Source organism: Mauremys mutica, chromosome 1, assembly GCF_020497125.1.
Source record: "Mauremys mutica isolate MM-2020 ecotype Southern chromosome 1, ASM2049712v1, whole genome shotgun sequence".
NCBI lineage: Eukaryota > Metazoa > Chordata > Testudines > Geoemydidae > Mauremys > Mauremys mutica.
Genome location: NC_059072.1, coordinates 356,400,601 through 356,425,453, shown reverse-complemented (window position 1 = coordinate 356,425,453; position 24,853 = coordinate 356,400,601). Strand labels below are relative to the sequence as shown.

Genomic DNA, 24,853 nt, shown 5'->3' with positions numbered 1-24,853 from the left:
GCTGACTGTCATCACTGTGTAGCCTTATTGACTTCAGGGAGAACAGATTTTTGCACAAGAATAGATTTTGGTCCCTTCTGCCTTTTCACAGGTGGTATAAGCAGAATCTTATTCACTTTCCTCCCCTAAACTTGAAGGGAAAAAAATAAGTAAGGTCTGCTTGATTTACACATGCAAACAAACCAGGAAGCTCTCCCTACTTTCTACACTAGCCGTAAACAAACACCAGCCCTGAGGTAACAAGGGTGTCACTACAGCAGTTTTGGTTGGACTGTTCTTTTGAAAGATCCTGAATGGTTCTTTTAAGATGCTGATTTTCAGTGCAGTCTATTTGTTCAGGAGAGCAGAGAACACAACAGGGAATAGCTCTGTTTTGTCAACTCCTAGTCATTCAAAAGCTGAAAGGCTTTAGATTAAGTTCGTTTAATGTTTGCACAATGATTCTGAAGAGCTAAGGTAGTACAGAAGTGCTAAATATTATGACGGGGCAACCATCTAAAGAGCGGTGTCATAGAATCATAGAAGATTACGGTTGGAAGAGACCTCAGGAGGTATCTAGTCCAACCCTCTGCTCAAAGCAGGACCAACAGCAACTAAATCATTGTCACTTCTAGCTGTTATCTTTTTCTTACAGAAAGCTTAAAACAAACAAATGCAAACCATAGGGGCTAGTGCACACAGAACTTATGCTTTAAAAACCTCATGTCAGAGCTGCTGATCACACATTCTAGAATAGACAATACTTAGTCCTGCCATGGGTGCAGGGGATTGGATTAGATGACCTCTCGAGGTCCCTTCCAGTCCTACGATTCTATTCTGCGATTCGAATTGTGGCAGAACTTGGTAACAGAATGGCCTGATGTGGTGAATCACTGGTGATTAACTACACAAACTGGATCTCATCCCCCAATTTATATTTGGGTTCAATGTCAAAACAGTAAGTCATTGTCCTCAGCCAGTGCAACACTGGGAGGCAGCTTTCAGAGCAAGACAGCCTAAAATACAATGCCACCCAATGTAATTTCCCCACTCCTACTTCCTCTACTTCTGTGGATTTTATACCTGAGTGGTTTTCTTTTACATAACAAGAGCTGGCTGCCTCCCAGACTGCAGCCAGAGCGAGACAGGCTGTGTGGCGTAGAGGCCATAGCTTGGGGGAAACACCTGCAGGGCTCGGCTTTGCATGTGGAGAGATGAAGGTAGAAGCACAAGGTGGGAAGAGGTGAGCAGGATGGGGACTGTTGCAGGGTTCACCCTCATACAGACGAACACCCCACTACTTAGGAGGAAGGCGGCCAACGAGAAGGCCAGCGTAGCATCCCTCCTGCTACCTCTTACTCAGAAGTATCTGTTTGAAAAATTGAGTCTCGTGAGAATAGAATAAACGTGGTCATTTTACCTAATTAAATAATATGTAAATGTGTATGGAGAGAAATGTTTGATGACTTCATCATTTTGTTTGCAGTACGTCATTCGTACTTTGGCCTTTCCCTCCCGTTAGCCCCTCAGCACCTTCATCCGGCCCTGCCTCTAGGGCAGGAACTTCCAAACCCACCGCAGCGGCTGTCCCCTCGGCGGTAGCCTCAGCAACAGATCAAGACCTGAATGGTCCCGGGAAAGCATGTACCCCTTCTGGGCAGTGTGAGGGCACTTTGGGGGCAGGGAGTGATTTTTTTTCCCTACCGCTGCCTGTGTCCTGTGGATAAGCAGAGCGTTTCAGGGTCCAGTGCAGGTGGACGTCATGGCTCAGTTCCCTTACTGGGCTGTCAGGAACACTGCTCGGGGTGGGGGGCTTTGGAGAGCCGAGAAGGCCCATAGAGCTGTATGCGATTGCCATTTTTCTATCAAAGTCTCAGGCGGAGAGAGGGGAGAAATAGGCTGGTTTTGTGCTTGTCTCGGGTGACAGGCTGCTGTCACTTTGATTTGCAGACCCCTCTCCTGGTAATTAATCATCAGCCCCAACCATATCCGGGGCTGGAGCACCCATGGGAAAAAAATGATGGGTGCAGCCCCCCTATCAGCTCCTCTCCCTCCCCCTCCAGCACCTGCTGTGGATCAGCTGTTCAGCAGCGTGCAGGAGGTGCTGGGGGGGAGGAGTGAGGGCGGGAGGCATTCGGGAGGGGGCGGAATGGGGCAAGAAGAGGCAGGGCAGGGGCGGGAAAAGCAGAGTGGGGCCTTGGGGGAAGGGGTGGAGTGGGGGCAGAGCACCCTCCATCCCCGGAAAGGACAAAATCAGTGCCGGCTCCAGACCCCAAGTGGAGGTGAGGTGCCTCGGCTGTAGTGGAGCACATGGTTAGATTCCAGCAGAAGACCAGAAGCTGCCTCAGCCACTCTGGGGGAGCGACCTGGGCGGGGAGAGGTGAGCAGCTTGTTTGCTCTAGTCCTGAAGAGGGACCTCAGGGAGATGGGCTGTGGAAGGGAGATGAGGTTTGTGGTCTCCACCGCAGACGCCGGACGAACCCACAGGGCTGGGCTCTGTCTTTGTCCTTCCTTCCCTCTCCGTGAGGTCTGTTGTGGTGGCTCCAAATGGCTCCCAGATGTTCTCTGCAAATCCTCCCTGTGCTCCTGTCCTCGCTTTAGAGAGCGGGCCTGGCTCTGTGTACCAGCTCCAGCCAATGAGGTGACAGAGGTACATCAGGGATGGATTTGGCCCCTGCTTGATCCCTCGTGTGTCTGGGCTCACTCACCCCTGGCCTCAAGCTGACCCCTTTGCTGCACCCACTACTGGATAGGAGGAGCCACACCCCAGAGACTTCTCCGCTGAGAGATCCTTTGGTGCCCAACCAGCCCCAGTTCTCCTTGGAAAGTGTGAAATTCCAGCCCCCTCGCGCATTACTTACCCTGCCTGCGGCTGCTGTTCCTTGGGCTTGGCTTATCCAGGAGGGGGAGCCTGGTGGCTCTTGTTTCAGATTTATGTCGCGGTAGTGCAGAGACCCCATTCAGGATCGGGGCCCCCACTGTGTGGGTCATTGTACAACTCCTGCACACTCTAAGTCCTATCCCTGCCCCCAGCCAGCACTGCGGCTCAGGGTAATGCATTATCCCAAGGACAAGGAATGCGGGCAAAGTCTGTGTGCGACAAACAGGCTTTTTTGCATTTCGGATGAGGGGTGATTGCTGGAGCAAGAGTGTGAAGTGCTCTGCTTGCACCTGGCTTTAGCCAGCCCTGCCCATTATGGGGAAGGAAGGTTCTTCTATATCTCAGACACTGATCCTGGGTCTGCAGGTCTGGAGAGGAGCTAGGCAAACCCGGAGAGCGGAGGGTGGCGGGCAAGTCACAGCTGGGGACCCTTTTGACCAGTGGGGGACCCTTTTGACCAGTTCTGCTCTGTTAGCTGCCTGATTAATGGGCCGCTCCTAACTGCATCTCCCGCTTTGCTCCTGCCCTCAGCGACAGCAGCTGTTGGAATGACTATGGCTTGAGCACCCTGCAGTCCAGTGGCACCGTGTCCCGCAGCTCCAGCATGCACAGCGGCAGCACGGAGGGGTTGGACGCCTCCGCCCAGCTCTTACCCATCATCAAAGCCGGGTGGCTGGACAAGAACCCTCCCCAAGGGTGAGTAACGCTCCGAAGGGCGCAGCCTGGGAGACTGACACTGGAGCAGGGGACTGGTGATGTCGAGCAGAACTGGGTCCCCCCCGAGTTTGGCCTGTCAATGCCTAGAGAGGAAGGTTCCCCTCATCCCCCGAGCCGTCTCCCCTCATTTCTGGCGTCGGTCACCGACATGGGCTGAATGAGAGAAATCTTCCTGTTCAGCTATTGATTTCATCACTGCAGCCCCGCCTGACCTCCCTTTAGTCCTATCGATTGCGTTAGGCTCGAGGAGCCATCAGGCCAAGAGCAGCCCGCAGGGTCACCCGCAACCTCCGGCCGCCCTTGTCTGTCTCTCTGTCTCACGGGTCCCAGCATGCCACGCCCCACCCCTTCCTCCAGACGGAGGGGTCTGCAGTCTGAGCAAGTGGCAGCGTTAAAGAGGAAGGCAGCTGCAGCCTGTGCCCAGAGACAAATTTAAGTGCAGCCCTGAGACTCCCGGCAAGTTGCCACTCGGGCCCTGCCTTGTTTTGACAAAGCCTTTGCCCTGGGCTACAGTTCTGCTTTGTCCATTTCCTCCTCGCGCCGTTGAGGGCTTTGATTTACCCTCTGCTGTGGAGATGCTCGTGTTTCCCTGTTGAACGCCAGGCCTCGGAGACTGCTGAGCTTTCACCAATGGCTGGCGGATTGCACTTCCTCCCTGTTACCCAACAGCCATGCCTGGGTTGGCTTGTTAATGGGAAGGGAAATCGCACTGCTCCTGTAAGTCAGCTGGTCACCCCGGGCAGGGGAGCAGCCTCTGGGCTAGTCTTAAAGGGCCCATGCGCCTAAATTAGGGCATGTCTGTACTAGAGAGCTTCCAGCGGAGAAGCTGTACCGAGGCAGCTGTGCGACTGGAAGATCATTCGTGTAGCCGCTCTGTGGGATGTGGGTTTTTTTCACACCCCTGAGCAACGTAAGTTTTGCCGACATAAGTGGCAGTGTAGACATGGCCTTAGAAGATTCTCCATGGGAGAGGGGGGTTTTTTTGTTGTTTGCAGTGTTGTAGCTGTGTCGGTCCCAGGATTTTAGCAGGACAAGGTGGGGTGAGGTGATGTCTTTTATTGGATCAACTTGTCTTGGTGAAAGGGACAAGCTTTCGAACTACACAGAGCTCTTCTTCAGGTCTGGGAAGGGAACTCGGGGTGTCACAGCTACGTACAAGGTGGGACAGGTTGATTAACATAAGGAGTTAACGCATATACTAAAGCAGTGGTTCTCAACCAGGGTACGCATACCACTGGGGGTCCGCCGAGGTCTTCCAGGGGGTACATCAGCTCATCTAGATATTTGCCTAGTGTTACAACAGGCTACAGAAAAAGCACTAGTGAAGTCACTACAATGACTTGTTTATACGGCTCTATAGACTATACACTGAAATGTAAGTACAGTATTTATAAAAGCAGCAAAGAATCCTGTGGCACCTTATAGACTAACAGACGTTTTGGAGCATGAGCTTTCGTGGGTGTTGCATCCGACGAAGTGGGTATTCCCCCACGAAAGCTCATGCTCCAAAACGTCTGTTAGTCTATACGGTGCCACAGGATTCTTTGCTGCTTTTACAGATCCAGACTAACACGGCTCCCCTTCTGATACTTTACAGTATTTATATTCCAGTTGATTTATTCTATAATTATATGGCAAAAATGAGAAAAAATAAGCAATTGTGCAGTACTAGTGTGCTGTGACACTTCGTATTTTGATGTCTGATTTTGTAAGCAAGTGGTTTTTAAATGAGGTGAAACTTGCGGGTACGCAGGACAAATCAGAGGGGTACAGTCCTCTGGGAAGGTTGAGAGCCCCTGTTCTAAGGGCCCATTCAAGGTGAAGTGGCTTGTTAACATAGGACTGCAGTCACGGGACATCGGCAGACTTTCTGTTCTGTTTGCTCGGCTGAGGGCTTATCTACACTTGAAATGCTGCAGCTGCGTAGCCAGAGCTGCGCTGCTGAGCGGGTGTAGGTAATCCCCCTCCCCGAGAGGCAGTAGCCAGGTGACAGAAGAATTTTTCCATCAACCTAGGGCTGTCTATACAGGGACTTAGGTCAGCCACAGCGCTCAGGGGTGGAGATCTGTCACAGCCTTGAGCAAGGCAGTTAAGTCGATACAATGTTTTAGTATAGACCAGGCCCTAGTAACTTGCCTGTGGGGTGTGTTTTGGGACTCTGGATTTTTCCTGAGGAGGAGAAAGAGAGAGAGAGAGAGAGAGAGAGAGAGAGTGTGTGTGTGTGTGTGTGTGTGTTCCCATATTAATGATTAATCTAGCCATAGCTATTGTGAGATCAGTAGCTATTGTGAGATCAGACCCCATGAGGTAAATATTTTACTGCCGTGACAGTGCAGTGGGAAGCCCGGAGCTGCGGGGTTGATTCAGAGCATGCTCTGTCTAGCCAGTCTCCTGCTTCTGATGGTGCCAGTTGTTTCATAGGAAGGTGCAAGAAAGCCCATTACAAACAATACCCAGAAGGGACGGTGGGTCCTGGCTCCCTGATTCTCATGGAGCATATGCACCTGGAGCTGGTGAGAGAAGCCCTGGGGTTGCTCTAACTTGTGCCAGCTTGCCAAGGGACTGACTACAGCTGAGAATAGATTGCCAAGTCTTTTGTCCCATTCCTAACCCCAGCATGCTGCCCCACCTTGGGGCAAGACTGGGTGTGTTGTAGGGACCGGCTAGGGCTACACTGGCTCTGTGTCCATTGAGAATGTCCCTGTGTTGGGGAGAGTCTCAGCCGGCCCGATGTGGCCGCTCTCCTGCGCCATTGCACCAGCTGAGTGACCCAAAGGAGTGTAGAGAATCTCACCCAGGCAGTGTGATTTCAGCCTGGACCCTGAAGCGAACGGGGAGCTGGTGGAGCAGTCGGAGGACGGGGGGTGCGGGTGCTGTACGTTTCAGGGCTCGGGCCGTGGCAGCCTGCACACGCTGAAGTCTGGAGAGATCGGGGGACAGTGGTGGTTCAGGGATGATGTCATGGGAGGGATTTCAAATGGAGTCAGAGCAGGGCTGTATGCAGGCTCTGCTGTGTACCGGACGCACGGAGAGATCGCGGTATGTTTGGCTTTCAAGGGATGGTTGATTTATTAGCCACTCCCCTCCCCCAATAAAGCTTCTTGTTCAAAGGTCTCCTGCTGTGGTGGAACTGTTGTGGCAGCCTGTTCCCTCCCTGTCTTTCCTGAGCCCACAGAGCCTAGGACCCTGCCTTATGGCTAGTGTCTTTTAAGGGTGGCTTATGCACCCTAATAACACGTATCAATCTTCCTTTAATTATTCCTGAGAAACTAGTTGTGATTGCACAGTGCTGTGAGCCAGACCTGAGCTGACAGAGAGCCGGCTAGTGAAACTGACCAGAAAGAGACCGCGAAACTCACCAGCCGAGAATCTCTGCCCATATGGCCTGAGATACAGAGAGTGACCGAACGGCCTCGCAAAGCAGCCCGGGTGACGGTATATGGTGGGGTTAACGACGGGGAGAGCAGGCTTTTACACTGTACGTGTGTGGGATTATGGGGCCTGGCCTCGCCAACTGGGAGCGACGGCACCACGTTGAGGGAGAACTTGCTGGCTGCTTCGTGCCCAGGCAGGTTCGGGAACGGGAGAGAGGAGTTCTCGTTGTCCATGTGACACTGAGGATGCACAGATAACTCTTGGCAGGGCTGGGCCAGGGGAAAGCACTGTCTGAGCAAAGGCAGTAAGAGGGAAATCAGGGAATGGGGAGGGATGGTGGAAACATCCCCTACATTCCTCACTTAATGTCATCCTGGTTCAATTAGGGAACATGCTCGTTTAAAGCTGCGCAGTGCTCCCTAATAATGTCGTTTGGCAGCCGCCTGCTTTGTCCACTGCTTGCAGGAAGAGCAGCCCGTTGGAAGTAGCTGCTGGGGGCTTGGAACCAGGGTGGGCCGGCAGCCCCCCTATCAGCTCCCCGCTCCCCTAAGTTCCCTGTGTGGCAGCCACCCAGCAGGCTAGCAATTACCGGGCAGTTCAGCTGTCCCTCCCCCCACTGCCATGTGCTGCTCCTGCCCTCTGCCTTGGAGCTGCTCCTGGGAGCCTCTTGCTTGCTGTGCGGGGAGTGGGGGGGAGGGGGGCTAAGGTCAGGATGTCCCCCTCCCCCCACTCCTGCACCCCGCTTACCCCATCTCTATAGACGGGGGTGGGGAACATGACAGGACTCAGGATGGAGGGAGCTTGCTGGCAGCAGCTGCTGTCTCAATTTGCTGATCTACTTAAAAAGGCAATGTACGTAGAGTGGCGTCAGCGTACTTAAAGGGGAAATGCGCGTCTCTCTCTCACACACGGTGTGCGTCTCTGTCTCTCTCTGCCAAGCTGTGTCTCCTCCCTCCATTCATGCTGCCTTGTAGAGTGTGAGGCTACATTAACAACGTGTTAACCCTTGAGGGCTCAGCCGAGTGCTAGTTGATCATTTAGCAGTAAGGCATTCCCTGGGAAATATCCCACCCTCGGACTCCACCACCTCAACCAAGCTTCACAATCATCATTGCTGTGGACAGTATTAAATTGTTTGTTTAAAACTTATACTATCTATCTATCTATCTATCTATCTAAAATAGTCTTTTGTCTGGTGAAAAAAATGTCCCTGGAACCTAACCTCCCACCCATTTACATTCATTCTTATGGGGAAATTGGATTCGCTTAACATCGTTTTGCTTAAAGTCGCATTTTTCAGGAACAGAACTACAACGTTAAGCGAGGAGTTACTGTACTCGGAGCTCAGTGGTTCAGGAGCCAAATTAGTGATCAGCATTACCCAAAACAGTCATGTGAATTCATTGTTTCATTTACTCTAGTACTATATAGTCGGATTTAAGCAATATGATGGGACATATGTAGTGTATATATCTCTATATATTATTCTCACAGCAAGCTGATTGGCCAAGTACTATCTTATCAAGCACAGTGGGCTAATGACATAGTAAAAGCATCCTGATTGGTTAATAACGTTGATTGGTTAATAATTCAATCACGCCATGTTCTCCTATCGTGTGCCGCAAAGAGCCGCAGGAGCAAGGGCCCCGGAGCCTTTGTAGACGTGGGTGGGGGTGGGGGCAATACCAAAGTGGTGGTGGAATTAAAATAATTCTTAAATCTCCCGCAGAGTGCAGCTGTCAGCTAAATAGCCAGAATACACAGTGTAGCCACATTGTAGCATTGAAGGTATAATTATAGTACAGACAGATTAAAAAAAATAAGACAACTTTAGTTCTCAGCATTGCTGGGGGGAGGAGAAGATTTCCAGCCCATTCCCATCCCGAACGCTCAGGATCCGCAGCAGCACCCTTTTCACCCCCACCCCCCGCTTGGCCCGGGTCCTGGCCCAGGGACTGCATTGTCCCTTAGGCTTTGTGGCGCTGCTCCTCCTGCAGGGGGCGCCCTCTCCTGCGGAGCCGCCTCTGGCCAGCTGCTGAAACCCCTGCAGTCAGGTTCGCACCGCGCTTCCTTAGGGCTTAACCCCTTCCTGCCTGCGCTACAGCCGGAGGGACAGGAGGCGGCTGGACTATGTTAGTGGCCAGCAGCGGCCTGGAGGCTTTAGCCGCCTGGAGGCATTGTGCGGGCGGGAGGGGATTGGAGCTTCTTCCAACCATGGGGGGAGAAGGGATGAGCTCTGACGGAAGCTCATCCCTTCCCCCCTCCACCCTCCCAGTGCCGAAAGGCTGCTGCTGGCCACATTCTGGGGAGCACGTTACCCCACGTGCCCCTCCCACGTGTCGCCTCTATGATCATGTCTTTCCCACAGCACATATGGAAAAAATGTGGGCGGGGGCACGGGTCCCTGGCCTCTCCTGGTTCCCCAGTGCACGGGGGACACATTGAAGAGCCGCTTGCAGCTCCCAAGCCTCAGTCTGAGTGTCGCTGCCCTATAGAGACAATCCAGGCTGCGTGTCTGCTCGTCCCAGGAACCTCCTCACATGGGGGGCACCTCCCCACCCCTGCACTGATCCACATGGCTGCTGCTCAGGCCTCCTGCATACCCATTCTTGGGTGTGCCCTGCTGCTTGCGAGATACCGGCCTGTGTTTAAACAGCTAGGCAGGGGGCAGGTGGGCTGCGGTCTAGACTATCAAGCAGGAAAAGCATGTGTGTGTGTCTGTCCGATGCGTCTCTGTTGGACTGTATCCATCTAGCCCGTCCGTCCTGTGCTGTCCAGCTGGCTACGGTGCAAGTCCTTTGGGGCAGATTAGCTCTGAAGCAGAAATACCCCGGTGCGTACATGCTCTTACCTCCTTGAGCTTGGCTCGCTAAGGAGCAGTCAGGAGCCCCTGCATTCCCCGCCGGCACTGCTAGCTCGCCAAGGCTAACCAGCTGCTCCCATTCCGTTACAGCTCATACATCTACCAGAAGCGCTGGGTGAAGCTAGATGCTGACTACCTCCGCTATTTTGACAGCGAAAAGGTGAGTGGGGAGGCAGATTGGGCCAGTGGGTAGGGAGGGAGCTAGCCTGGCCCTTGAGAGCTCTGAGTTCAATGCCCTGCTCTGTCACAGACTTTCTGTGTGACCGTGAGCCAGTCACTTAGCCTTTCCGGGCCTCGGTTCCCCGTCTGTACAATGGGAATACCTGCCGCGTGGAGGAGAAATGCATTAAAGGTTGTGCGGTCTCAGATACTGCAGTCGTGAGGCTGTGTAGGTAACTGATCTAGATGGCTTGTCTTTGAAATCTGCCACCCAGGGTGGGACTGACGTGTAGTTTGGAGCTTCCCCCAGGGATGGGGACGAGCTCGTCTGTGTTCGGGTTCCCCTCTGCTTTCCAGAAACCAGTACAGAGTGACAATAACTTGCATCGCACAGTTGGGCTGTGCATTAGAGCTCCCAAGCTAAGCAGCACTAGGTCTGGACAGGAGGTGGAAGGGAGCCCCCCCACCCCCGCAGATGCAGGGTGATGGAAAGAGTAGCGTTGACGCTGCAGACGGTGGCCTTCTTGCCTCTGAGTCAGTCCAGGATTGGCACAGCCTTTCAGACGAGGGATTTTCATCTGCTTGTAGTCATGGACGGTTCCACTTACTGCCAGAGTTGGTGTGGAATGCAGCCACCTCTGGGGTGGAAGGCAGTAGAAGTTTTTAACAGCGCACAGGAATGCTGGGCGCTGCTTTAGTACAGGGAGTGGGTAAGGATACCGTGTCCAAGAGAGACTGAGGTTAATAGGATGGGGCTGACCCCTCTGCTGGAGCGATGGTGCTGTGGGGTCTCTCCTGACTATGGGTAGAGCTGATGGTGGCATGTCCTGACAGTGATGGGGCTCTCAGCCTCAGGTAGTGCTAGCACATGGGTGGTTCCTTGGGTCTGTTACCCGCCTGCTGCGTCGCTCGGGGTGTGGTTTTGACTTGTGTGACTCTCTGCTGCAGGACACATACTCCAAGCGCTTCATTCCGGTGACCTCAATAGCCCGCGTGGCCAGCATCGGGGACCAGAAATTCGAGGTGATCACTAACAACAGGACCTTCGCCTTCCGGGCTGAGAGCGATGGTGAGTGGCACGGGTTTCTCCAGGGCTGGCACGTGCAGGGTGGGGGGAAGGAAGCAGAGAATAGGGAAGCAGCTCTTCCTGTTTCTCCTGCCTGCTCTGGGGAGCTGTTCAGTAACTGAACCCGCTACGCTGGTGACGGGTGGGAGATGTGGGCACTCTCAGTCCCTCTGTTCCCTTGCACGTTGCTCAGGCTGGTGTCCCCAGGGACAGGCGGTTCCCCCCAGCCCTGTGGGGATACCATTCCACTGCCTGGTGGACCCCACTGGCAGGAGAGGGCTCCCAGGAGCCAGCTGTCATTTCCCTTTACTCACTCCGGCGGGTCGAGGCCACTGCTCAGCAAAGGGCCAAGCTGGAAATCCACGCTCTTGCGCCCCAGCGCCCCCCCATGTGTCCCCAGTGAGCGGGGACGGGACTCTGCCCACTCTGCCCAACGTGCGCTCCAGCTTTGGAGCTCTTCCTCGGGCCTGATGGCAGGCCCGGCTCCCCGCTGACCCCGAGCCCTGTCTGCCCTGCAGCGGATCGTAACGAGTGGATGAGGACCCTCCAGCAGATGGTGGACGAGCGGAAGTTCAAGGGCTTGAACAGGATATCCCTGTTCCAGCCGCCCGCCGGCGCCTTGGACTCGGTGGACAAGTGCGGGCTGCTGGAGCTGCGGGGCTTTAAGAACAAGCTGTATGTGGTGGTGGCTGGAGATAAGGTTTTCCTGTACAAGAACGCCGAGGTGTGTATCCACGGAGGCGGTCTCCTGCCAGGGGTATTGAAATGCAACAGCTCAGCCCCCTGCCAAGGGACGGGGGGTGGGGTCACGGCCCAACTCGAATTGCTTCTCATGCCCTTCTTTCTCCTCCCCCCTCTTCCTTCATGCCATCCCCACTTCGCTCCTTGCCTGCTCCCGCCCTCCTCCCCTGAGTCCGCTCCCTCTGGGCCCTTTCCCTGGGTCTTCCCCTGGGGCTGCCAAGAGAGTTTGTGAGCAAGGTTATTATGAGCCGTAGGAGCGGGAGCAGCTAGCGCCCGACGCTGGGTCCCCATTGTGCTGGGAGCTGCACGTTCACAGGCTTCAACGTGACGCGCTCAAACTGGACAAGGCAGGCAAAGTGCGTGGGGGGGCGGGCGGCTCATTTTACACATGGGCAGTGGAGGCAGCGGGTAGGTGAAGGGTTGTGCTCGAGGTCCCGAGGGAGTCAGGGCAGAGCAGGAAATGAACCCGGCTCTCCGGTCCAGCCCTTTGACCCCTGTAGTCCCATCCGTCCTCCACGGAGGTGTTGGGAAGTGGGGATCAGACCAGGAGTTTAGTCCCACAGCGCAGAGAGGTGTTACCAGCTTTGCCCGTTACTTCGGGGTAGGCTCATTTATTGGGGTGACTCCTCAGGAGGGGAGCGGGGGGTCTGTAATTCTGTCACTGTTTTGCTTGTGTCACTTGTGTTCTCGTAGGGAGTTCTATTTCCCCCTGCTGCAGGTCCCTCCCCATGGAGTTACCCTGCAGGACCTCGGTTCCCCAGGGCTGGGTTCTTCCAGCCCCAGAATCAGACGAACACACACATTAACAGAGCACGTCTGAGAGGACCAGGTTAATCAGCACTCCCAAGCTGACCCCTTATATGTCCCTGGACTCAGTAGGCTGGGTCGAGCAGCACCTCCAAGCTGTCACCCTCATATGCCACATGCACCGCGCTGGAATAGAGCACGCCCGAACAGGCTGGGTGGAGCAGCACCTCCAAGCTGCCTCCCTCATATGCCACATGCACCGCGCTGGAATAGAGCACGCCCGAGCAGGCTGGGTCGAGCAGCACCTCCAAGCTGTCACCCTCATATGCCACATGCACCGCGCTGGAATAGAGCACGCCCGAGCAGGCTGGGTCGAGCAGCACCTCCAAGCTGTCACCCTCATATGCCACATGCACCGCGCTGGAATAGAGCACGCCCGAGCAGGCTGGGTCGAGCAGCACCTCCAAGCTGTCACCCTCATATGCCACATGCACCGCGCTGGAATAGAGCACGCCCGAGCAGGCTGGGTCGAGCAGCACCTCCAAGCTGTCACCCTCATATGCCACATGCACCGCGCTGGAATAGAGCACGCCCGAGCAGGCTGGGTCGAGCAGCACCTCCAAGCTGCCACCCTCATATGTCCCAGGTTCAGTAACTTTCATGTTACAATTGTCTGGTAGTGACCCACTTGATGAGCAAACCCCACAGGATTTTTGGGCACTGCAGGGATCTTTTAGCCTAGGTTGCTACAGAGCGAATGAGGAAACCAAAAAACACCTACAGGGAGGACGCGGGTGAGGGGAGAGAAGCAACCTGCTTAACCATGAAAGTTATTTATTGCCGGTCATAACCACAGGGGAGCCAAGAAACAAAACAGTGATGGTATTAAATCTAACTTAAACTTGATTATAAAATTCAGGTTTAGAAAGCTGTAACTGATCACACAAGGCAGGGTCAGAAGGCTGTACCTAGAGAGAGAGCTGGGTTCTCACCACTCTGTGAAGCTCGAATCAATTGGGGGTCCCCGGTGGTGGTGGTAGCTGAGGGTCTGGAGACAGGCAGAGCCCCCAGCATGATCAGTCAGGAGAAGATGAAGTCTCAGTGGAACTGATGCAGATTTTGGATCCAGGCATCAGAACACTTTCCTGAGCATGGGTAGGGGTTTTTGTAGACAAACAACAATGGTTCAAGGGAGACACTAGATTTGTTTATGTTTAAACAAGGGAGATACCAAAGTTTTGTTCAGGCTAGAGCATGGGAGCTGATTATTCCTGGCTTTGGGCGGTGTTCCTAGGAGGAAGCTCACAATGCAATTAGGGAGCTTCCCTATTTTGGATACCAATAAAGGATTTATTACTAGAACTGGTCTGGTAACTGCTGAGCTGGGTGTGTGCAGGCCTGGGCTCATTAACAGCTGGAGCTGAGATCCCCCATCATGCACTGCTTCCCTGCTTTTCTGGTCCCAGAGTTCTGTGCAGTTCTTGCCTTGGAATCTCTGTTCTCCATTCTGGATGCTAATGGAGAGGCCTCCTTGTCCCATCTTTGATGCAAATGAGGCTAGGGGAGTTCCCTTAATCCTGTCCCCCTTCTCCCAGGGGTTTAGGTGTGTCTCCCGCTGCCTTTTCATTGCTTTTTGTAAGTCTTTCTTCTGATCGGTTTTGGCTCAAGCAGAGGCTGGGGGGTGAAAAAGGTCTTTTGTGAGTCTGACAGGCTGGGTACTGCGCCCTGGTTCCCCAAGAACACAGAGCTGCTAGGTAACAGAGGGGCACAGGACCCCGGTGCGAGTTGTGCTGGAGGTGGGAGTGCGAAGCGGTGCCCCCTGATGCGCCCTAGCCTTGCGTCCCTCTGCCCTGTCTCACCAGGAGGGGAGAGTCGTCGGCAACACGACTTGAAGGAACTCTGCAGACTGTGGTCTCTTTAAGCCCTGGCACAGACTTTTCTCCTACAAAGAGCTCGCATGCCGCTCCTGAAAAGTGGACACGGCTTCACGGCACAGACCTCGCCACCTGGGTCTGTCCAGTGCAACGAGATCCCAGGTTTTAATGTCTGTCTTAGAATCATAGAACTGGAAGGGACCTCGAGAGGTCGTCTAGTCCAGTTCCCTGCACTGAGGCAGGGTTAGTATTATCTAGACAACCCCTGACAGGTGTTTGTCTAACCTGCTCTTAAAAATCTCCAATGACGGAGATTCCACAACCTCCCTGGGCAATTTATTCCCGTGCTTAACCACCCTGACAGTTAGGAAATTTTTCCTAATCTCCAACCTAAACCTCCCTTGCTGCAATTTAAGCCCATTGCTTCTTGTCCTATCCTCAGAGGTTAAGGAGAACAATTTTCCCTCTCTCTTCTTGTAACAACCTTTTACGTTATCATGTCCCCCTCGTCCCCAGTCTCATCTCAAGACTAAACAAACCCCAATTTTTTTTCAATCGTCCCTCATAGGTCATGTTTTCTAGGCCTTTAATCATTTTTGTTGCTCTTCTCTGGACTTTCTCCAATTTGCCCACATCTTTCCTGAAATGTGGCGCCCAGAACTGGACACAATACTCCAGCTTAGGCCTAATCAGCGCGGAGTAGAGTGGAAGAATGACTTCTCGTGTCGTGCTGACAACACTCCTGCTAATACATCCCAGAATGATGTTTGCTTTCTTGCAACAGTGTTGCACTGTTCACTCATATTCATCTTGCGTGCTTTCAGGTTGGCCTTCAAGGTGTCTTTATATCTGAGGATGGGTCATTCCTTAGAGCAGGTTCCCATGCTCAGCTGACCGTAGAACACCGCTTTCGGTATATGGGAAACCTCCATACGGCCCAAGGGTCCGACCCAGCGAAGTTGAGACCTGATGAGCATACTCCGGAAGCCGGAGATTGGACATCTCTCAAGGACTTCATGCTTAGTTCTGTGGCGAACACACCATTAAAAATCCTTTGTAACCTCTAATTCAAGATACAGGAAAGAAAGAACAAACAGTTAAAGCATTTGAAATGCAAAATATTAAGGCGCTTTTCTTTTAACCACGGCATTGTTCCCTTGCCCTTGAGCTGCAAAAAGTTTCTAGAAGGAAAACTTCCTTGTTTGTCAGTCTTCTGATATGGTATCAAAGATGGTAATAGCTGTTCTTGTGGGGGGAAAGAGCCGAAGTCAGCTGAGATGGGCTGGAAGTGCTGGTGCTAAAGTCCAGTTCTGTCTCCTAAGACAAGAGAAACACACCCAAAAGGGGAGAGAAAAAGAGCAGCAAAGAGAGAAAATGCGTCTGTCTCTGGGACTGACTTATTTGCAACCTCAGCGCTGGAAGGACGCAGGCCCAGCACATGGTCTTGGTCTTATCACCCACCTGGCAAACTCGAACCAGCGTCGGGCTGCGAACAGCACTGCTTTTATCTGCCTCATCCTGGTCACAGGCTAGCAGCTGTGTTGCAAAATACACTCTTGGCTGGCTGCGCCCAGCTCTGATCAGACACACTGAAAAGGAGAGGGATAGGAAAGAGAAGAGATAAGGGGCGGAAGGAAAAGGACACACGGGGGGTGTGTTACAAAGTCTCACATCCCAGGAGGTGTTTGCTATTCAGCGGCGCCAGCGGACGTGGTGATGTCAGCTGGTCCCTCTCTCGGCCCAGTGTGGTCAGGACATCTCTTGGGATCAGGACAACAAAGGTGGCCCCATGGTGTTGTGATGGATCCTGGGGTCCCAGGAGATGGTGGGAGTGGCAGCCATGATGGTAAAGCTCACTCCAGTGATCGTTGGCAGACAGCTGCTAATTTGCCCCCCAACACCTTTTCCTTTTCAGAACCCCAGAAGGGAGCGATGGGTGAAACGGCCCATCCCCTCGTTATATCGTACACCGATTCGGCCTCGTTTCCCACACACCAAGTTTGGTCCATTGATTTCCGGGCCCGTGCTGCTCTGCTTTGGTCCATTGATTTCCGGTCCCGCGTTGCTCTGGTTTGATCCATTGATTTCCGGTCCCGCGCTGCTCTGGTTTGATCCATTGATTTCCGGTCCCGCGCTGCTCTGCTTTGGTCCATTGATTTCCAGTCCCGCGCTGCTCTGCTTTGGTCCATTGATTTCCGGTCCCACACTGCTCTGGTTTGATCCATTAATTTCCGGTCCCGCGCTGCTCTGCTTTGGTCCATTGATTTCCGGTCCCACGCTGCTCTGGTTTGATCCATTGATTTCCGGGCCCGCGCTGCTCTGGTTTGATCCATTGATTTCCGGGCCCGCGCTGCTCTGCTTTGGTCCATTGATTTCCGGTCCCGCGCTGCTCTGCTTTGGTCCATTGATTTCCGGTCCCGCGCTGCTCTGGTTTGGTCCATTGATTTCCGGGCCCGCGCTGCTCTGGTTTGGTCCATTGATTTCCGGGCCCGCGCTGCTCTGCTTTGGTCCATTGATTTCCGGGCCCGCGCTGCTCTGCTTTGGTCCATTGATTTCCGGTCCCGCGCTGCTCTGCTTTGGTCCATTGATTTCCGGTCCCGCGCTGCTCTGCTTTGGTCCATTGATTTCCGGTCCCGCGCTGCTCTGCTTTGGTCCATTGATTTCCGGTCCCGCGCTGCTCTGCTTTGGTCCATTGATTTCCGGGCCCGCGCTGCTCTGCTTTGGTCCATTGATTTCCGGTCCCGCGCTGCTCTGCTTTGGTCCATTGATTTCCGGTCCTGCGCTGCTCTGCTTTGGTCCATTGATTTCCGGTCACGCGCTGCTCTGGTTTGGTGCATTGATTTCCGGTCCCGCGCTGCTCTGGTTTGGTCCATTGATTTCCGGGCCCGCGCTGCTCTGGTTTGCCAGGTGTGATCTTAACCCAGTGCTTGAGTTATACCTGGAGGCCTTTATTGTGTGGTCTCATTGGCTCCGTCTGGCTCCCTTTGGCACCTGATCCCATCGCCGTTTGTTGGTACAGGTCATTGTAACCCTTCAGAAACTTTCCTGCGCTTTGCCCCAGTTGAGCTCCCAGTGAGGCTGCCTGTGCAGGCCGGTTACCACGACGCGCCTCCGGGGCTCGAGGGCCCCAGCGGCGACCATGGCACTGCCAGCACTGGGTGCGATAGGGCTGGTATTGGCAGCTGCAGGCTGGGTGCCCAGGGCTGGAGTTTGTGTGCTGCCCCCTTCTCACTTGGCGACTTCGCTCCCACATGCAGAACAGCCGTAGGTGCCTCTGGACTGACCTTGTGGGTCCCATACTATTGGTTTTTAACCCTTTCCTGGCTGTTCTTGCCCCGTCAGGATTATCGACAGGGGATCGGAATCACCTACATTGAGATGAATGTGGGGAACGTGAAGGACGTGGACAGAAGAGGATTTGATCTGACGACGCCTTACAGGATCTTCAGGTGAGGGGGGGGTGGTCTAGGTGCCGTGCCCCATGGGTGCTGGTCCCTCCCCTGCCGTAGAGCACGGGGCTCCCCCCGGCCAATCCATTCCCCCAAACGGCTTTCTGGTGTCTTTCAGCTTCTCGGCAGACTCGGACCAGGAGAAGGACGAGTGGGTGGAGGCCATGCAGCAGTCCATCGCCGAGGCCCTCTCCAACTCGGAGGTCGCGGAGAAGATCTGGTCGGTGGAGGCAAACCAGTTCTGCGCAGACTGCGGGTCGCCCAAACCCGACTGGGCCTCCGTCAACCTTTGTGTCGTCATCTGCAAGAGATGCGCAGGTACGGGCCGAGACCAGGGGCGCGAGCCGGGGGGACGGTGATGGGCCAGGGAGCTTAGAGCGTGGTGCACCCCTGGCTTCAGCAAGGGGACCGGGCTTTGCCGCTTCCTCCGTCACCCCGGACTGGGCCCCTCCTTCTCGCCCTCCTCAGGAATTGCCTAGACGCGTGCCTGTCTCAGCCATTTCGGAGGCAGGGTCAGGAACCCCCCTAGTGGACACTTGTGGAATTGCCTCTTCCAGGGGAGAGATTCTTCCTAACTCAGAAACAGGGACCTCAGAGTCCTCCTGACGCAGGATCCGTGCAGGGGCCGCTTCAGCCAGGTCCAGACGAGGCTGCTCATCGCCTAAGCACACGTTCCGCTCCGGGGAGCGGGGGGGCGCTCCAAAGCCACGGCGGGACTTCACTGAGCAGCCCGGCAGCCGCAGCGGAGCCCTGAGGGGCCCTTTCAGGAGTGTCTGTCGTTAAGCGTGTCCAGGCGTCTAAGTTTTGCCAGCCTAGCTGGGTTGGCTAGGAATGTGAAACAAATCACGCCCCCGTCACCGACACAGCTGTGCCGGCAGCTCCCCTGGTGGAGACACAGCTCTGCTGGCAGACGAGTGCTTGTGATGGCTTCACTAATGTCCTTCAGGGAGCTGGCGGAGCTCTTCCAGCCAACTCCTTTTGCCGGCATGCGCTGCCGCTCCACTAGGGGGCTCTGCTGGCAAAGCCGTACAGGAGTAGCTTGACCAGCAGAGGCCCTGTAGTGTAGACAAGCCCTGAGCGGACGGTATTAGTCCCGTTCCCAGCGGCCAAGGCAATGGGCTGGAGATGACCCAGCAATGCAGATCTTGTTCCGACTCTACTAGCTGTGATTCTTTGGCGGTTGTCTGCATCACAAAACCGCCATGGGTTGGAAAAACCAGGGAGACTGAAGTGTTCTCCTGTCTAGAGCGACACCCTCCAGGGTAAAGTGGAGGCATGAAGGAGGGGGGATGCTTACCTGGCACTGAGCAGGATAACCTCGCTGTAGCTGATACCGTTATCCCCTACTGCAGATGGGGAAACTGAGGCAGAGAGGCTACAGCACTAACCCGGGGCCACCGAGCAGAGCCACTGCTTGGCTGCTGGAGTTCCTGGCTCTCAGACCATGAGGCCGTGCTGCTGTCCCTAATGAGATGTTTGCTTTTGTTTGTCTGACCCACAGGAGAACATCGGGGGCTGGGGCCAAGCATCACCAAAGTGCGGAGCCTGAAGATGGACAGAAAGGTGTGGACAGAGGAGCTGATTGAGGTATCGGTGCAGATTCCCATTGGCTGGCTGCTGGAAAGGGGGCACTTTCGTAGCCATCTGTGAAATCGAGCCCTTATTTGATACTCAGACACTTGCAGGGCCTGTGGCAAACGGTACAGAGCCTGGATGACTGGGTACCTGCTTCTGGGAAGTTCAAAACTGCCAGTCAAACCCATGCGGGCTGATTCTGAGCTCCCCTTGGTATCTGTATTCCCTGACGGACGCTGCTGTGACGTAGAATCGCCAGCTTTGCTTCTGTAGCGTCCACCCTTTGGAAACATTCCCTATTGCTCCCATGGATCTGAAAATAAACCTGCCCCGATGCCGCCATTCAGGGTGTGAGCATGTCCGGGACCAGGAGCCCGAATGCGCCTGGCTGCAGATAGCCGAGCTGGCGGATCAGTCGCTGCCGAGGAGCTCGGGAGCGGGGCAAAGGGACGTAAGGCGTTAATAGCGCCCCTGCACAGCTTTGTTTTGAAGGAAGAGAGGCCGAGCTGTCAGGAGTCAGAAACAGCTGCACTGAGAGCAGTGGGAAAGCCGCTGATCCAGGCACGGTGACTGCAGCTGGAGTAACCGGAGCCCGGAGGGCGGGAGAGGCTGTGTTTTGTTCCTGCAGAAATACCGAGGAGATGTTCTCAAGCAGCAAAGCCGGCTCAGGAGGTGACGAGTGGGCGAAAGAGGCCGTCCCCTCTTAGGGTCCGGTTTGGAACTGGCTGAGGCTGGCCAGCGTCGCAGGGTACGTCTCCACCGGATCAGAGGTGTGACGGCTGCCTGCGTGGACGTTCCCGAGCTAGCTTTGCCGGAGCTTGAGGCACACGCAGTGAAGTCGTGGCAGTGCGGGCTAGCCATTGGACTAAGGGTCCCCTGCGCTGCTGCTGCTTCACTGCTGTTGGTACCTGCTAGCGCGGGGGGGTGTTCGCACGCCGCTGTCACAGCTCCCTGCAGTGGAGACAGACCCGTAGCGCTGTCACTGCCCCGTGCGGCTGCCTGAGCTCTTGGCCTGCTGTAAGTTTTATGCTGCGCCCATCACCAAGCTCTTTGGCGGCCAGGGTGGAATAGATTGCTGGCTCTCAGACGGGCTCCTGGTGATCAGAGTAGGACAGGATTCTCGCCGGGAAGGAGTCTTGATGTTCCCTGCTTCCTCGCAGCCGCTCCCTGGATATGTGCACCTCTCGTAATCAGCCTCTACTTACAGTTCCCTGCCCAACTACCGGGGGGGCAGGCTGCTCCCACAGAGCCAGGCTTGGGTGGGACTGCGGGGAGCGAGTTTCTTCATGTGCGAAGAGCGAATGGAGGCTGCCGTCTCGAGCAGCGCTGATTGTGGATCAAGAGTGCAGCGCAAGTAGGAAGAACAAAACCGAGGTCGGCAGGAGAGAGCGCAGTGTGCATATGCATCTCCTCTGACAATCTGCACAGAGCAGGACACAACATGGCTGCCTCTTGCTCTCGGCAGGCAGCCTTGTGCTTGGCGAGTTCAGGAAGGGATTCCTGCACCTCCCCCTTGAATCAGATTCAGGCCACCCCATCGCTGTGTTCCCTGCAAACCCTAGACTCAGAGACTTTAAGGCCAGAAAGACCCACAGTGATCATCTAGTCTGACCTTCTGCACATCGCAGGCCACAGAACCTCACCCATCCCACCTGCACTAGACCCAAAGCCTCTGGCGAGTTACTGACATCCTCCGACCCTCTCCGCACACCAGAAAGGACCGTACACATCCAGCACATGGATCTGGCGGTGGGGTCTGACTGTGCACTCAAAGCAGGCGGGAGCGTGGAGGGAGCTGGCAGGGGGACGCAGACACCCGTCGATACCTAACGCCTGGATGGTCTCAATAAACATTCCCTGACACGAACGGAGCCAGCGCTGCATTCTGAGAGCGTCGGCACCCAAGACGCCCCCGGCTGCCTCTTGCGTCTCCACCTGATCTGGTGCAGGGGCCATTTCGCTTCCCCATCCTCTCCCCCACCACGGTGACGTTGGCCCGCCGAGGGGGTGACGGCTGAATGTGTCGCAGGGAGCTGCCCATTTGGGAAGCCGTGTTAGCCACAAGGGAGGGCCTGGCTCTGCAAAGCCCTGCATAGCCTGGGCCCTGGCTGTCTGCAAGAGCGCCCTACGGTCAGCCAGCACGCCTGCGCCAACAGCCTCTGATCGAGGTTCTGGGGCAGGTCGTGTGTCTCCTCTCGTCCTCCCCGTCGCTGCCTCTGTGACCTGGCAGGGCGTTCTCCACTCGGGGACCCCGCCTTGGCCGGAGACAGCTGCCGGCTCTTGACATTTGGACCTAGCGTCTGCTCGTGGGAGGTAGGTCACTGGCTGCACAGGCCTCAGCACGGCTCTGCCTCCATCACACACCGCAGGGACTGTCCCCGCTTTGGCTGTTCTGAGGCGAAACTAGACAGTCGGCCTGCCTGAGTCATCCCCATCAGGAGCCCGGCGCTCCCAGCCCCAGGCAGGCTGCTCCTCCTCGCCGTCCAGTCAGACTCAGGGCCCCGTGCCAGGGAGCAGCCAGGCAGGGACTGAGCCTTCCCCGCCCTTCTCCAGGACAATGGGATCTGGAAGCAAAGCGCGGCATGCTGGGAGATTCATCTGCTTCCAGGGTGGCCAAAGCTGTTTGCAGCTCGGCCCGTGTCCACCCGGAGCCTGGCTGTGTCCGGCCTCTGCGTTCCAGACACCTCTCCCCTGCCCCAGTGTCAGCTCCTGCCTGCGCCTGCTTCCCACGGCCGCATCCTGAAAGTGCTTCCAGCTGCTCTCCCTCGCTGTGGGCGGCAGGTTTCTGCTCTTCCCGCTCGAAGGCTACGTTAACCCCCAACGGTCCCCGCCATGTGACGTGCAGAGAAATCAGCTGACAGCAAAATGGGGATGTTCCCCCCATAGATCTCACCCCCCTCCATACTTCCCCAGCTCCCTCTCCCCCCCAGGGGGGGACCAGGACCCTCCACCACTGTCAGTTCCTTCTTAGACCTTCTCCTGACTTTCTAGTCCCTCCCCTGTCCCCGCTCTGATACTTGCTCTCGCCTTGGAAAGTGTTTAGCTGTGGTGATGATGGCGTTTTCTGTGCACTGCCCCTTTGAATTACAAAGGGCTCTGTTCACTGCCGAGTCAGGCAGCCATTTTGTGTCCAGGGCAGTGCAGACAGTCAGACACACACACGCTGCACTCTCTCCTGGAATCTGCATTGTTGTTCTTCCTTGTGTTCTCCACCAACAGTAAAAGCAGTGCCCTTGGCCTGCGCTCAGGAGCAACCCTACAATAACAAACCAGTATGTGAAGCCCTGTGCTTGTGAACGACCCTACAATAACAAATCAGCAGATACAGCCCAGCACTTGTGAGCGACCCCACAATAACAAACCAGCACGTGCAGCCGGCTCTTGTGACCAACCCTACAATAACAAACCAGCATGTGAAGCCCTGTCCTTGTGAACAACCCTACAATAACAAACCAGCACATGCAGCCCAGCACTTGCGAGCGACCCTACAATAACAAACCAGTGCAGGAGGAAGAACATCAGTAAGGAAACGTGTGATTCTCAACGTGCAGAGGCTGCTCCGGGTGAAAATGAGGAGCAATCGCTTTAAAACGTCAGTGTCCTTTTTGTAACCTGCAGCTGGAGCCGACAAGCCTCCGTGCGGCTCCACAGATGTTATTCTGCGGCAGGAAAGGGGGCGGGGGATTGGCTGCCCTGCCAGACCATAGGCTCAGAGGCTGAGCGGTGTTCTCTGGACTGGGGTCCATAGGAGAGGTGTGTTTGGGCCAGCCAGGGCCCTCGGGGCGGGGAACAATCCCAGCCTGGCTGAGGGGGCGGGAGAGATGAACGAACAGGCCGACGGTTAGCTGGTCTCTGTGTCTGTCTGCAGACACCACGCAATGGGCGATTTCACATGTGAACAGCAAACGGGGCTCCCACCTCCGTGCTGGGGCATTCAGTTACCAGCTCTCTCTCCCCCACCCCCGGGTCTTATACTGCTGCCCCTCCCCGTGGTATCTGATCTCCGATTCATAGGTTGGTACGCCACAGAGCCAGAAGGGGCCGCTGAGATCACGTCGTCTGATCTCCTGTTGAATCCAGGTTGTAGGAGTTCCTGGGATTCAACCTTTGTCTCTTTGTTCCATGCGCACCAGGCCCCTAGCCCAACCTTCCCCACTCAGCCCACCCCTTGGGAAACGCCTCAGGGAACACCTGGGCTTTGCACGTGGCCTGCGGGCGAGCCCATTGGGCTGTTGGACTCCGGGCAGGTTGGCGCTGTTCTCCCCCTTTGACCACACCCAGAGCTGCGCTAGGCACTGGCCCCACACGGTTTGTCTCGCATCCAGCGGAGATCCATGGGGGATGTGGGAAGGGCAATGGGGAGACGGTGGCACTGGCACAGAGGTGCCAGCCTGTGCCGCTCACTCTGCCGTCACTGTTTTGTATCCCCAGCTGTTCTGCCAGGTTGGGAACTGCGTGGCGAACCAGTTCTGGGCAGCCAACGTGCCCCCCAGCGAGGCCATCCACGTGGCGAGTGGGAGCCAGGAGCGGAGACGCTTCCTCATAGCCAAGTACAAGGAGGGGAAGTATCGGCGCTACCACCCACTCTTCGGGAACCAGGAGGAGCTCAACAAGGTTGGTGCCTAGCGGTTTCGAGATCACATTCAGGGGAAGGACCGGTCTGCAGGCCTCTGTCCCGGCAAGGGGTCTCCATCGCCTGGAGACGGTAAGCGGGCGGGGCCTTCTCCACCCAGGGCCTGCGTGCTATAGAGCCTCCTTCAACACTGGATTTTCCTCCTCGCCTTCCACAGAGGCAGCACGGCCTAGTGGGAGAGGCTCAGGCCTGGGAGCAGGTTTAAAACAAATAAAAGGAAGTTCTTCTTCACACAGCGCACAGTCAACTTGTGGAACTCCTTGCCTGAGGAGGTTGTGAAGGCTAGGACTGTAACAGTGTTTAAAAGGGAACTGGATAAATTCATGGTGGTTAAGTCCATTAATGGCTGTTAGCCAGGATGGGTAAGAATGGTGTCCCTAGCCTCTGTTTGTCAGAGGATGGAGATGGATGGCAGGAGAGAGATCACTTGATCATTGCCTGTTAGGTTCACTCCCTCTGGGGCACCTGGCATTGGCCACTGTCGGTAGACAGATACTGGGCTAGATGGACCTTTGGTCTGACCCGCTACGGCCGTTCTTATGTTCTTATGATCTACTAAGGGTGGTTCTGCCTGACTCGCTCTGGGAGCTTTGCCCAGCTGCCAAAGCCCCCAAATGTTCACAAATGGGCCACCGATGGTGACACTGATTTTCAGAGGGGCCAGGTACCCACAGCTCCAGTCAATGGCACGAGGAGCTGTGGGAGCCCAGGCAGTGGCCTGAGTGGTGAGCCTCACGTCTGACCTTCTCTGTCCCTAAAATCTATGAATCTATGAAATCAGCTCCAAGGTCTTG

At 55.3% G+C, this 24,853-nt stretch overlaps 1 protein-coding gene across 5 annotated transcripts in view; it reads left to right on the top strand.

The window, feature by feature from the left end:
* The window catches only part of ARAP1 (ArfGAP with RhoGAP domain, ankyrin repeat and PH domain 1), a 185,103-nt gene that overhangs the window by 107,923 nt on the left and 52,327 nt on the right, over positions 1-24,853 (top strand). For all 5 annotated transcript variants that reach the window (XM_045023006.1, XM_045023016.1, XM_045023000.1 and 2 more), the window contains 8 exons: positions 3,392-3,556; positions 9,906-9,975; positions 10,923-11,043; positions 11,559-11,764; positions 17,745-17,851; positions 17,970-18,169; positions 19,353-19,438; positions 23,858-24,040. In XM_045023006.1, the coding sequence (XP_044878941.1) occupies positions 3,392-3,556; positions 9,906-9,975; positions 10,923-11,043; positions 11,559-11,764; positions 17,745-17,851; positions 17,970-18,169; positions 19,353-19,438; positions 23,858-24,040 (1,138 nt within the window). The remainder of the gene's footprint in view (positions 1-3,391; positions 3,557-9,905; positions 9,976-10,922; positions 11,044-11,558; positions 11,765-17,744; positions 17,852-17,969; positions 18,170-19,352; positions 19,439-23,857; positions 24,041-24,853) is intronic.